A 13972-nucleotide genomic window follows, 5' to 3' on the forward strand; every position below is an offset into this window, starting at 1 on the left:
AATTATTCAGTTAAACATTTTTAGACTGCCAAGGGTCTGATGAAGAACAATTAAAACCCCTCAAGTAAAAAAGTGCACTTCTTTCCTTCTCCAAAACTGATGTTACTGATCACACTTGTCATTCAGTTGTCTTGCTGTTCTTAAATTGTGAACCCATGGCTGAAATCACAGAATAGCCCTTGCAATGGAAAAAGATGCAGATGCTTTATGACAGCACTTTCCCCTTTGAAGCTAAAGCATTCCATAGGTTTAGTCCTTATTCCTGTAGGATTAGCTGTTTCAAGGTAATTTTCTCAGCCTGCATACAGATTAGCTCAGGATAGAGACTCTCCTGGATTCTTCTATAAGCGTCTTTTCCTTTCTGCTGTGGCACTGAGGCTATTGTCAGCATTCACCTCTCTCAGCCTTTCTTTTTATTCTTGAATGTTCCAAGATGGCCTTTCTTTTCCCCAGCTACTCCTTCCTTCAGTTACCACTTATTCTGTTGGTTACAAACCCAGGGTTGTCTTGAGGAGATGGGCAAGATCAAGAAAGGGCTGTCAGGACAGATACCCTGAGTGAACTGTCAGGAATGGCAAGACAGGAAAACAGGAGGACCAGGAATAGATGTAAAGTCATCTATTAAGCAGAGTGGAACATACACAGTGAAACGTATACTGCGAAACGTATAGGAAATGTATGGGAATTGGGAAGGAATATATTCTCTCTTCTGGGTCTGGCCATCTCAAACCCATGTCAATTTATTTAACTCTTTTATTTATACTTTGTTCAGGAATTTGGTTCTCTTCAATGTTTTGCCAGCTCTTGCCTACTGTTCTGGCATCTGCTTGTCACAGCCCTTCCAAAATCTGGCTCCCTTTATGCTGCCTTCAGATAAACACAGATATATGCAGATTCAAGCTCAAGAGATTTATGGATAACATTCTGGTCCTCCAACAGGTCATTATCAAACTATGACAAAATAGACCATAAATCAGAGAGACAGCAACAGAGAGAAAGAGAGAGAGAGAGAGAGACAGAGACAGAGACAGAGACAGAGAGAGAAACAGAGAGAGACAGAGAGAGAGAGAGACAGAGAGAGGGAGAGAGATTAAAAAGTCATGAGCAGAATGTGTATTTACTAGCTTGGGTTTTTCATCGTATTTTCAGACATTAATGAAATGGAAACTACTTTTGAGTGATGAGGGGAGAAAATGGCCTGATGTGCATTGTAATGTAAACTGAGTTGTTTTCCAAATAACAGATGGAAACACAATTATCCTTTGATATTTGCATTTCTCTGAATTTTGTGATAGCATTTTATGATCAAAATGTATAACAAAGTTTATATATTATGAAAATTCTAGGGAAAATTATATATACTCGAAGGCCAGGTGTGATCTGAGATAGTGACTCAATTAAGGACATCCTGAAATTAGTTCTTGTTCCCTTTCAGCCTGTGATGTTGGAATGCAGATAACAATATTTTGATAGTGGATATATGAATAGGTAGAATAGGACATGTGGGAGATAATTTTATTTCTATCAGGAGATGATCTGCAGTGATATTAAGTGTTTGGCAGCATTTTTAAGTGAGTATCCAATTCAAAGTAACCAACCCATGAAGTTTAAAGCATTTGAATGTTACATTTGCAGATAAAATTTAACATTTGGAATATGAAAAGGAAATTAAGAATATTTCATATGTTTTTTGAACTCTGTTTCTAAGTAATATATTTCAAAACAATGCATGAAACTGGAAATTGAATTTCAAACTAAGTTGAATTTGGGAAGGTATAAACTGGATTTATTTCTTGGGTCACAATGAAGTTCAGACCACATACAAGCCATCAGGCTTAGCAACCGGTCACACTAAATTTGACGAGCATCCAGTTCTTCTTTTTCCGGGTAATAAACTGCAAAACTGTGTTTCGATTTACTTATTGGTCCTTAATTTTGCAGCACAATAGCTGTAAAAAGAACCTGTTTGTTACCTTTTTTTCCTGCACTCTGATCACGAAAACTAAAGAACCTTGCTAAAGGAAGCTAAAGTTTTTTTTAAGGCACTTCTCCAATTTACTTTGCATTCAGCATAAATATTTGGCTTTGCTGCTAGACCTATTTCTTATTTTGTTGACAATGACACATTGACAAAAAGGCAACAATTGGGTTGCTTTATTGTGAAAATGACCTAGTTGGTTCAAGTCTTCTTAAAAAAAAAGTAAAGCAATGTATTGGAATACTGCATTTAGTTTTGATCGCCACAATATAAAAATGATGTGGAGACTCTAGAAAGAGTGCAGAGAAGGGCAACAAAGATGATTAGGGGACTGGAGGCTAAAACATTTAAAGAACAGTTGCTGGAATTGGGTATGTCTAGTTTAATGAAAAGAAGGGTAACATGATAGCAGTGTTCCAATATCTCATGGATTGCCACAAAGAAGAGGGAGTCAAGCTATTCTCAAAAGCACCTGAGAGCAGGACAAGAAGCAATGGGTGGAAACTAATCAAGGAAGGAAGCAACCTAGAACTAAGGAGAAATTTCCTGATAATTAGAACAATTAATCAGTGGAACAACTGGCCTCCAGCAGTTGTAAAAACTCTAATACTGGAAGTTTTTAAGAAGAGATTGGACAGCCATTTGTCTGAAATGGTATAGGTTTTCTTGTCTAAGCAGGGGGTTGGACTAGAAGACCTCCAACGTCCCTTTCAACTCTGTTATTATATTATATTATTGTAGAAACACCACTTAAAATACTGGATGGTTTCAAGAGCAACAATTAATGAAGTTTGTTGTGATAACTAAATACCAGTCTAAATAATCCCTTCATAATGTATGGATCTATATACTTATTTATGCAGCTTATGCACCCTTGCATATATAGACTTAAAAACATTTCACTGTACAGATAATCCTTGACTTGCAACAGTTTGTTTAGTGACCATTTGAAGTTACAACGCCACTGAAAAAAGTGACTTATGACCGATTTTCACACTTATGACCATTTCAGCCTCCCCATGGTCACGTAATATTTATGATAGTTGCAGTATCTTGCTGGAGTGGTGGTGGTGATGAGTTATTCTCTTTTGCGACCTTCTGTCAAGCAAAGCCAGATTCAATGAACAACCGTGTTACCAATTGAACAACTGCAATGATTCGCTTAACAACTGTGGCAAGAAAGGTTGTAAAATGGGGCAAAACTTAACAAATGTCTCACTTAGCAACAGAAATTTGGGGATGAATTGTGGTCCTAAGTCGGGGACTAACTGTATGTAGAAATAATGAATCGGACAAAGTACCGTTATGTGTTACAAGATGGCAAAAGAGATTGAAACAAATACCCACTGGGTCTTTTATTGGTGTTGTGGCCCACCAGTGGCCAGCAGGGCTGTCAGTAGATGAGGAGGCTGGGGAGGAACATGGGCCAGTCCTGGAGTCTGGGGAAGGCTGTGATAAGGGCTCTGCATCGGAGGCAGAGATGGGGCTGCCTGACAGTTACCAGCTGCTTTCAGAGTCAGACATCAGTGAGGCAGAAGAACACATGCAGCCTGTTCCCAGTGTGTGCATGCGCAGAGTGGCCAGATGAAGGGAACAGCTAAAGAGCAGGAGTCGACTTGGGCATAAGGCCACAGGTGGATGATGAATGGTCCCTCCCATAGGACATAAAAGAGGAGCGAAAGGGGAGTGGAGTTTGCAGGAGACAATTAATTCGCTTAATTGCCCCGTGACTCCTTGCCAAGTTTTGCAGATATTGGCTTGTCAGCTCTCCAAGCCAGACAAGATCTGTGACTGGAAATCCTTCCCTGAAAGACTTTGCTGGATGTGAATGAACAGAATTCACAGCAAATTAATAAAGGGTTTTTTGTCGGGACCAGGAGTTTGCTTCATGTTCTTGGAAAGCCTCGGTCAGAACAATTGGAGACACACAGACAAGAGCAGTTCTGCTGGTGTAAAGAAGTCAATGAAAGGGAGGAACACATTAAGGAAGGAAAAAAAGTATGTGCAAAGAAAAGCGATTATTGCTGCATACTACAGCCGAGAATTGCTTTGAGTGGGAAAGAAGACAAAATAGCTGTCAATAAGAGAGATTATGGAGGGGCGACTCTGTATGTGCATGTGGGAGTTGTCTGCCTCAATCTCTGAATCATCCTTCTGTATCTGTAGAAGCAGCCCTGGCTATATAACAAGCTGGAGAGCAAAGGACCAAAGTAGGTGTTTTGTTCAGAACCTGCTGCGACAGAGTAAGTGATAAAAGCAACTGAGGAAAAGCAACTCCTTTTGATTGTGTAGGAAACCCCAGGAGCAAGAAAGCAAAAAAGGTTAAAAACATTCATGGGAAAATGGAACTATTAGATTTGGATGATGGGATTCAATAAATTTCTCTGGAAGCCTCATTGCCCACAGAGGAGGAAAATGTAAGGACCTGGCTCAATGATAACATCCAGCAGTCCCAATGACCCTGTTCAGTGGTGAGGGTGGGAGGCTAATTTCAGCAACATTTTTTGGAGGGGCAGTTATAGAATCTGTCAGAGTTTGTTGTAGAAAAACCAAATCCAGAAAGCACACACAGATAACCGATTCAGCTGGATTCATTAACTTCCTTATATCCATAATAACAGATGAATAAATGTACAATACCAATAGTAGATTCTTTCAACGTGGTAGAAGTTACAAGCAGAACACAAGATGGAGAGAGTTTCATCTCAGAGTTCAGGGCAGACAAGCCCAGACTAGTTTAGCTTCTGCACAAACTCAGTTGCCTAAGCACGCCCAGACTTCTTCCTTAAGTTTCTGTTTCCAAAAAACCTCATTGGCTGAGTTTGTTATCATGCTTATTCATTGGCTGACCTTGTTATCATGTCTCTGCCAGTCATGAATATTCTAACAGAGTCATAGAATGTAAGGACCGGAAAGGACCTTGGAGACCACCTAGTCCCAAACCTCTGTCCAGTTTAGGAATCCTCTACAGGTAGTCCTCGAGTTGCAATGGTTAATTTAGTGATCTTCCAAAGTTATAACAGCGCTGAGAAGAGTGACATATGGCCATTTTTCACACTTACAACTATTGCAGCATCCCCATGGTCATCTGATCAAAATTCAGATGCTTGGGAACTGACTCATATTTATGACAGTTGCATTGTCCACATGTTATGTGATTCCCTTTTGAAACCTTCTGAGAAGCAATAGCAATAGCAATAGCAGTGGACTTATATACCGCTTCATAGGCCTTACAGGCCTCTCTAAGCGGTTTACAGAGAGTCAGCATATTGCCCCCAACAATCTGGGTCCTCATTTTACCCACCTCGGAAGGATGGAAGGCTGAGTTAACCCTGAGCCGGTGAGATTTGAACCGCTGACCTGCCGATCTAGCAGTAGCCTGCAGTGCTGCATTTAACCACTGCGCCACCTTGGCTCCTTAGTGATCTTCCTTGGCTCCTTAGTGATCATGATAAGCAAAGTCAACGGGGAAGCCAGATTCACTTAACAACCCTGTTACTAACTTAACGACTTCAGTATTTCACTTAACAACTGTGGCAAGGAAAGTTGTAAAATGGGGCAAAACCCATTTAATAAATATTTTGCTTAACAAGAGAAATTTTGGGCTCAAGTGTGGTGGTAGGCCGAGGACTACCTGTGTTATAATATCCTCAACATGCGTCCATCCATACTCAGTTTATAACCCTCCAGGAAAGAAGAGTTCAGGACCTCTCAAAACAGTCTCTTCCAATACAAGAACATTTCTTTAACATTTCTCCTGATCAAAATCTGTTTCTTGAAATGTAAACCCCTGTTTTCTATTCTGTCACCTGAAATAAAACAGAAGAATTTCTTCCCCGTCTCCTACATGACGACCCTTTGAATACTTGAAGTCAATATCATACATCTTCCTGCAGGCTTTTCTTCTCCAGGCTAAACATACCAAAAGCCTGTATCTCTACCTCTTACTTTTTCCCCAGGACCCTTATTGTCATAGTCGCTCTTTCTGGATCAGCTCCAGTTTGTTTGACATTTGTCAATGTCCTTTCTATGCTAGGATGATGCGTACAATATTCTAAGTGCAGTCTGACTGATGCAGAAGAGTGAAAAACAGTTTTTTCCTCATCTTGACATTATAATTATGTTAGAGTTGCTTTTATTTTTTTGTGAGATTTTTTTTGGCAGCTGCATCACCTTCCTGGCACACATTCAACTTCACCAATACACCCAGATCCTTTTTGCATTGCTGCCAACTATGCTTCCTCCATCTTTATATGGTATCTTTTCCCACCTAAATACAGGGCTTTGACTGGTCGCTGTTAAACATTATCTTGCTGGTTACTGCCGATTGTTCCAGCTTCTCAAAATTCTCCTCTGTCCTATAAGGTGATTGTTATCTCTCAAGTGTTGGCGCTAGGATATTATCTGGGCTCATTTTGTGATGTTAAATATATGTGGTTACACCCCAAATATGTGTTGTTACAGCCAGATTAGACTATTGGTTAAGGACCCAGATTAAAAAGAAGGACATTATGAGTTCTAATCCCACTTTAGGAATGAAAGTTGCCAATCACTCTCTCTGTCCAGGTCAACTAACTGGATTATTGTTTTTGTGAGGAAAACAGGAGGAGGAGGGAACATAGCGTAGATATGTTTATACCTTGAGTTATTGATAAAAATAACAAAGGTGGGAAAAATCATTAAAAGTGTATAATTTGAGAGGTTTTTTTGTTATCTGTTGCTATTGATATTTGTTTTATAGTTATGTGCCACCCAGACTCATATTGCAAGTTATTTTTAATAAGTTAAAAAGAAACCTTCTCTTTATCTTTGTGTATTCTGCACAGCTGAATACTTTATTTTCTAACTTTTTAACATAGTCATTTATAAGTAAGTTGAACAGGGTCTAGAATGCAGCCCTGTGGTTTGTCATTCAATGCTTCCTTCAAGCTTTATTTATTAAATTAATTAATTTATATCCTGCCTTTATTTTATTTTTTTACAAATAACTCAAGCTGGCAAACATACGTATCTAACACACCTTCCTTCTTCTATTTTCCCAACAACAACAACAACAACCTTGTGAAATGGGTTGAGAGTGATTGGCTCAAGGTCACCCATTGCTGTATATTTGTTGGTTATGATTGGTTTGCCCTCTTCTCTATAGAAACTCTTGGGAGATTTTGCTGTATGCCTCACTGAAGTTAAGCAACTCTACAAGCATTACATTATTATGGCCAACTAAACTGGTCCGTCTGTCAAAAAAAAAGGTGAGTGGGTTGGATTGACATGATTTTTTCCTGATAAACCCATGCTTGCTCCTACAAGCAAGACATCTTTCCTAAATGCTTGTAGACTGATTTTATGAGTTTTGCCCAATAGTAGTGTTAAAGTTGATTTGTCTACAGTTACTTAGTTTTTCTTGTTATTCTTTTAAAATATTGGTAGATCATTAGGCCTTCTTCCATCTTCTCGCATTACATTCATCTTTGATGACACCCCAAAGGTCATAGAAATGGGTTTTGCGATGACATCTGCAAGTTTCTGTAAAACTCTTAGCTTTAATCGGTCTGGTGGATCCTGAAGAATTAAACTCATCCATATAGCCAGGTATTCCCTAACTATCTCTCTAATTACTTTGTGTTGCTATTCTTACCTTTTGTCAATTGGTTAGCTTAGTTCTATTACAAGTTGTGCACTTCTTATGCAATAAATCAACCAACTGATCAGTCATACTTATCCCTTGAAAGTGAAGAACTAATTCTGGAGCTCAAACCCATCCATTTTAAGCATCACAAAAGGAAAACATTTCTAAATTTCAGTCATGGTTCTGAAAATGCAGTATGGATTGTATCAGAATTCACTGAGGAAGGAGATGAATCTAGCTAGTCTGACATTGTGCATTTCTCTAGACTCAGTACCCATAGTAGCTATATTGAAGGATGAATTTGCTATGATTGCATTTAGTAAGTGCCATCAGCATAATATTGAGATGCAGGGATGATTAAACACTGTCCTATCTAAGCAAGTCACTGCAACTGTCTTTATAAACCAAGGCAGATAGTGGTGGCAGCTGAGAAGCAGGAAAGGAATGTGATTCTAGATATAGTTTTGTTTCTTGGATATGAGTAACTAGGTCGTATTTATTTTCTCATTGTTAACAATGTGATTTGTCATGCAATACCATCAATAGAATAAATATATCTTTTACAGGAATTGTTTCATAAAATATTCTATTGACATTGGTTTAACAATTCACCAGCAAATGATAACTGGCAGAAAGGGAGAAGTTACAGCATTGGTAACTTTGATGATCTTTTGCTTATTGTCTTACCATGTGACGGTGTCTGGTTTGCAGTACTTAATAGCAGGTGGTTATAATTTTGCTCTTGGTCATCTGAAATTCAATAAAAAGAAAATGCCTTTTAAGGAGCAGCTTATGGAGGCTCAACAGAGCTGCAGGTAATAATTATATCTCACATTATTCATGGGAAATTTCTGCATGATTAAGGAGAAGAAAATGCTTAACAAAGGGGAAGTGTCTTTCATGTTGGGCTCTCAAAATCTCAATTGCTAGAGAAACATATTAATGAATAACAACACCCGTTGTGCTGAGACTACAAATTGGATATTCAACAAAGGAAGAACCATATTCAGAGGCAATTGTGACACACATTTTTGGCACTGAGAATATATGCTAGTACATGCTAGAGAGAAATAGGGTTGTGCTCTTCAGACTGCCCATTCTGTAAGTAGCAATAGCAATAAGACTTATATACCACTCCACAGGCCTCTCTAAGAGGTTTAGAGAGTTAGCATATTGCCCTCAACAATTTGGGCCCTCATTTTACTGACCTCAGAAGGATGGAAGCCTGAGTCAACCTTGACCCTGGTGAGATTTGAACTGCCAAATTGCAGTCAGCCGGCAGTCAGCAGAAGTAGGCTGCAGTACTGCACTCTAACCACTGCGCCACCATGGCTCCCCAAGGACTGATAATGCAACTACCATCCCCAAGGACACATCTCCAAAGAGTGAGAAAGCAGGGAGCACAAAGGAGCCCAGCTGTATTTCCCTTTAGATATGTCTGTTCAATACATGGATATTGGGTCAAGGCCAGCAGCAAAGGCATGTTCCTGCAAAAACAGGTTAGTAGGATGGCTGAGTTATCTGACTGTTTTTCAGGATAAAGTTCGAGTGATAGAAGAGGCTTAATATGTGGATCCAGCTTTTTCTCCAAGGTGCTACCTCCTGGTCGGACACAGCCAATCCTGCAAATTTCTTGCCAACTCTCTTGAAAATCCAACAAGAGTTGAACACAGAGCAACCCTTTTTGGAATAAATTGAATCTCATTCCCTAACAGACTTTCTAGTGACCAATAGCAAATTCATCCTACTGGGATTCAATCTTACCTTTATCTCCATGTGGTTAAATCTAGATAGCATTTAAGAGTATTAGCTCTTTTTTAGACTCAACAAAGGATAGTAAAGATGAATGGGTTAGCTGCATATCAGTGGTGCATCTTATTAAGATGACCTCTTCCAACCATTTTATGTATTAAAAACAGAGAAGGATAGACTCTTTTGATCAATGGCAATGATGCTGAACCTCAATTCACCAACATTACCTTCTGAACCTGATCTGAAGGCTGAAGCACATATCAATATAGTCATTGAAGGCCTCCTGAATATCCATAGGAAGAACTAAGCATCTTGCCTTTGGAACTACCACAAATGGATGGGAGGAAAGCAGCTATGCAGCAAACAATTTCATTATTTTCATAAATCTATTTCCTACTTGATTGGTACACAGAGGTCTACCATATCTGATACTGCAGGCAATAGTCATTGTAAAGAGTAGTCATTGGTAGCCATTATTGTTCATGAATCTGTGGAATAATCTCACATAAAGCTGTCCACATTGGTGCCCCTCAATACATCTTGTAATAGCAAATGGCACAACTTACACAATGGGCTATGTGAATATCTCTTACCTGTTATCTCCCAACATTGGGTTAAGGAAGAATAGAATGGGGCAACTGGAACATATTTTCCCATCATTTTATGAACGTTTATCAAAATCTTTTCTTAAGTTGCCTTTCTCTCTAAATCAATATCTCCCGGTGTTTTAATTTATTTGTTTAAACATTTATAAGCCATTGCCTACAGTATCTGTCTCAAGGCAATGTACAAAATACAGCAATTTATCTTTGAAGGTGAAATGTTTCCACCTCTTACTCATATTTGCCCCTTTATTGCTTCTTTGCCCCAGGTCAGAATGAGTGGTTTTGCATTTAACCACCCTAAATTATTTAGCAAGACCAGAAATTCTAATCATGAGTGATGAAGTGGTTCTGCGCATTCACAAAGCAACCAGGACCAAAGTAATATTACAAGGGAGACTTGGGTGATTCTCCCATTCAATTTTTTTCCCCTTCCAGAAACCAAAATCTGGATCCAGGCCATGGATCTTGGAGGAGAGGAGAATTCTTATGTTCTCTCTCATACACTGCAGTTTTGTCCTCCAAAGTTATTTTTTAAGGAAAAGAAAGTTGATCTCTTATGAGCCATTTGTTGGATTCTAAATTCCAACCCTGTTTAGCTTAATGTTGCATTGGGAAGCTGTAGTTTCTATTAAGCTAATTGGTAGGTATTTGGTTCTATTCAGCACTTCCCATTCAAAGGGCCATCCAAGCAGCTGCTTTCCTCCAGTCCCCGAGATGGCACAAAGTACCATATGTCAGCATAAATTTGTCCTGTCTACATACAGTAGGTGGTCTGCATGCTGCCTCATTAATGAGCCAGTGAGTTGTATTATTCCAACAGTTTACTATGGGGAAAGTTACTGCAGCAATTAGTGGATTTTCCTGCTGGTGGGAAAAACACCCACCATTTCCCCTAATTTGTATGTGTACAAGCTGGATGATGGAGGAAGTGAGTTTTGACAGTGATTGGTATAGTAGGTTTTTTTCTACCATTTACTACCTCATCTGTTGGGTAAGTTTACTATTTTAGTGGGAAGTCTCTACCACCCTGCTGATCTCCTGCAGCTACTGAAATACGGCAGTGTGGTGATGTAATTATGTTCATATAAATCTTAGGAAGAGATAAAACATGGGAATGGCCAGGTCATCATCATCACTATAGTTAATTGTGATAACTCAGGAGAAGGATTAAGCTAATAATGCAGACAAGCAGTTCACAAGCAGTTCGCTGGTTGTGAGCACGCGTGCATATGCATTCTTACTGTATTATCAGCTCTGTCACCACCTAAGCATCAGTCCGTATAACAAAAGCAAAACGTCTATCAAGAGAAGAATTACTTCCATATCCATTTGTCCATTCTATCATTCCATGAAAAACAACAACAATAACACAAACCCAAAGCTAGCCAACCTCAGCTATGGACTAGGGCTAAGAAAAAGCATGGGTACATGATATTAAGCAACAGTTAGTTAAAGATTCACAAGTTGGAGACTGGGGGGGGGGGTAAGTGGCAAACAGATGCTTTGGGGAGAACAGAGGTGTGACTGTAGCTCTTTAAAATAGCTGTCTCTTTCCCTAATATCACATCCTGAAGTACACTGACAAGTTCTGCTTAAACATGGCTAATCATATGGACAAATCATTGCCACTGATGTTCAAAATCTCATGGTCTATATTAAATGTACCAATTGCTTGGTCCTAAACCGAGTAATACAGGGGAGATCAATGTGGGTAAGCCAGATACTTTAGCTCATCTCACATGTTCTCTTGAGATAGAACTTGACTATATATATATCTTACATGTAGTCCCAAAGGGGCTTTTTTCAAGAGGCAACTGGACTTTCTAGTTTTTCTTTAAGCTCTGAGCTGAAGAAGCTTCTTGGATGAGAAGTGAAACATTTTCAAAGAAAAACCAGAAAGTCCATTTACTTCCTGAAAAAGCACCTTTGGGACAACCATGACCTGGATGACTGAGAATCTCCATAGATATCTTACATGTAGTTCACCAACAAAAGATAAAGAAGATATATTTAACAATATTCAGCACAAAAACATTACGGTAAGCTAATATGCAGGCAAAGTTTTCTACTTTTTCTATTACAGTGCCTCTAGTTAGTGGTTATGGAAGACACAGATTCAAATTATCTTATAATCAAAAGTTTCTTGTTTGCTTTAGTGTCAATGAGATCTGAAGCACATACATTGTTTTGGTCTGCAGCAATTTACTTTCTCAAGCTGTGAGTGCAAGGAAAGTGTGAAAAATAAAAGAAAACATTAGAAATAAAGAGTAAGTGAGGTCATGTGAATAACAAAAGAAGGATAGGATGTGGTATGAATTATTTGTCCTTCCATTTCTGATGAAACAGGAGACTGGAGCTAACATCCACTGTGATGACCTTGTTTAAAAGGTTCTGCATCACCCACTACCCACCCTTTTGCAGTACAGTCTGAAAAGGAATTGCTTGAATCACACATGCTGTTGGCTTGAACAGATTAATTGGCTCTCAGAATAGTTAGATTTAACTCTCCTCCATGGGAAGTACTATGACCCTGCAGAAGGTGCAGCCAAATCAAAACACATTGTCTAAGGCTGCCCATGTCAGAATTACACATTTTGGAACTGCAAAATCAATGGATGATGAGATTGTGAATAAAGTTTGGCAAGGAGGGGATGGGAAATCACAGATGTATAGTTCTTAGATAAAAGGCCAGTTTTTATTGTTCAAGCGCAACCATAAGATATATTAGACTAGCTTGTATTAATATAGTCAGACATTTTGTATATGGCAGTTAGAGGCAGGAATACTTTAGAAAGTTAGATCGATTTTTACGTTAACAGAAGGCAAAAAAGAGTTTGGTGAGATGGGCAACATACAAGTTCAATAATAAGTTTAAAAAAAATGCTCTACCTTCCAACTGAAGTCTGGAACATGCAGGCCAAAAACATTACAACAATTGGGTTCAAGAAAGAGATCTTGGGGTAATAGTTGATATCAGGATGAAAACAGCATAATATTAAGTAATCTCAGAGCTACCATTTTATATTTTATGAAAAATATCACTCTCAGACCAAGAAATTTTCCCCAACTAATTATGTTTGTCATAAAACTAAGCCATGCCACTACCTGACGTTCCAGGGATACCTTATCTTCAAGTTTAAGTGCCTTCCTTCCCTCCAGCAGAACACAATAACAAGAATGTCTACAGTACCAATCAAGGGCATTACAAAATCAGGAATATTATTTTTTCTATTTTCCTAAGTTTTTCCTAAGACGTGATGGCTCAGTGGCTAAAGAGGCTGAGGTTGTTGATTAGAAAGGTCAGCAGTAGGACAGTTCAAATCCCAGCGCCGTGTAATGGAGTGAGCTCCTGTTATTTGCCCCAGCTTCTGCCAACCTAGCAGTTTGAAAGCATGTTAAAATACAAATAGAAAAATAGGTACCACCTTTGGTGGGAAGGTAGCAGTGTTTCATGTGCCTTTGGCGTTTAGTCATGCTGGCCACCTGACCACGGAGACGTCTTTGGATAGTGGCTTTGAAACGGAGATGAGCATTGCCCAGGAACGATTAGCACATATGTCTGAGGGGAACCTTACCTTACCTTAGATGTCAAACATAACATTTTACAGGAGTCACAAGAGCAATAATGTCAACCTATAACCTAAAAGATAATATAGATTTTATATTATCATCCTCTTGGTCTTCTTATTCTTATTGAACATCAAGAAAATGTTATGAAAAAATCTGTCCTTTTTTGTTTCTCTGTATATCTCATTAAAATAAAATAACATTGATTTTAAAAAACGCACTTTTTTATCTTTTGCAACTTCCCTTTTAAACAAAACTCCCCAGGATATATGCCACACAGCATATTCCGCTGTCTTGCCACCCACTAGAGTACTTTGATGGGCTAATTCCAAGAGCGCTGATAGCAATAAAGCAGTTAAAAATGGTAGCCAATCCTCCTGCACCTTCTTGAATTTAATCATATAATTTTGCTAATAGAAGCTTGCTGCTTGGAGCCAGCCAGAG

General features: G+C 38.8%; 1 protein-coding gene across 2 annotated transcripts in view; it reads right to left on the minus strand.

The window, feature by feature from the left end:
- SHISA6 (shisa family member 6) overlaps positions 1-13972 on the minus strand; it is a 334899-nt gene that overhangs the window by 14603 nt on the left and 306324 nt on the right. For both annotated transcript variants that reach the window (XM_014058898.2, XM_014058897.2), the window contains exon 5: positions 8292-8354. In XM_014058898.2, the coding sequence (XP_013914373.2) occupies positions 8292-8354 (63 nt within the window). The remainder of the gene's footprint in view (positions 1-8291; positions 8355-13972) is intronic.

Source organism: Thamnophis sirtalis, unplaced genomic scaffold (assembly GCF_051295495.1).
Source record: "Thamnophis sirtalis isolate CommonGarterSnake01/CBP01778 unplaced genomic scaffold, rThaSir2_p1.2 scaffold_3, whole genome shotgun sequence".
Lineage (NCBI taxonomy): Eukaryota > Metazoa > Chordata > Lepidosauria > Squamata > Natricidae > Thamnophis > Thamnophis sirtalis.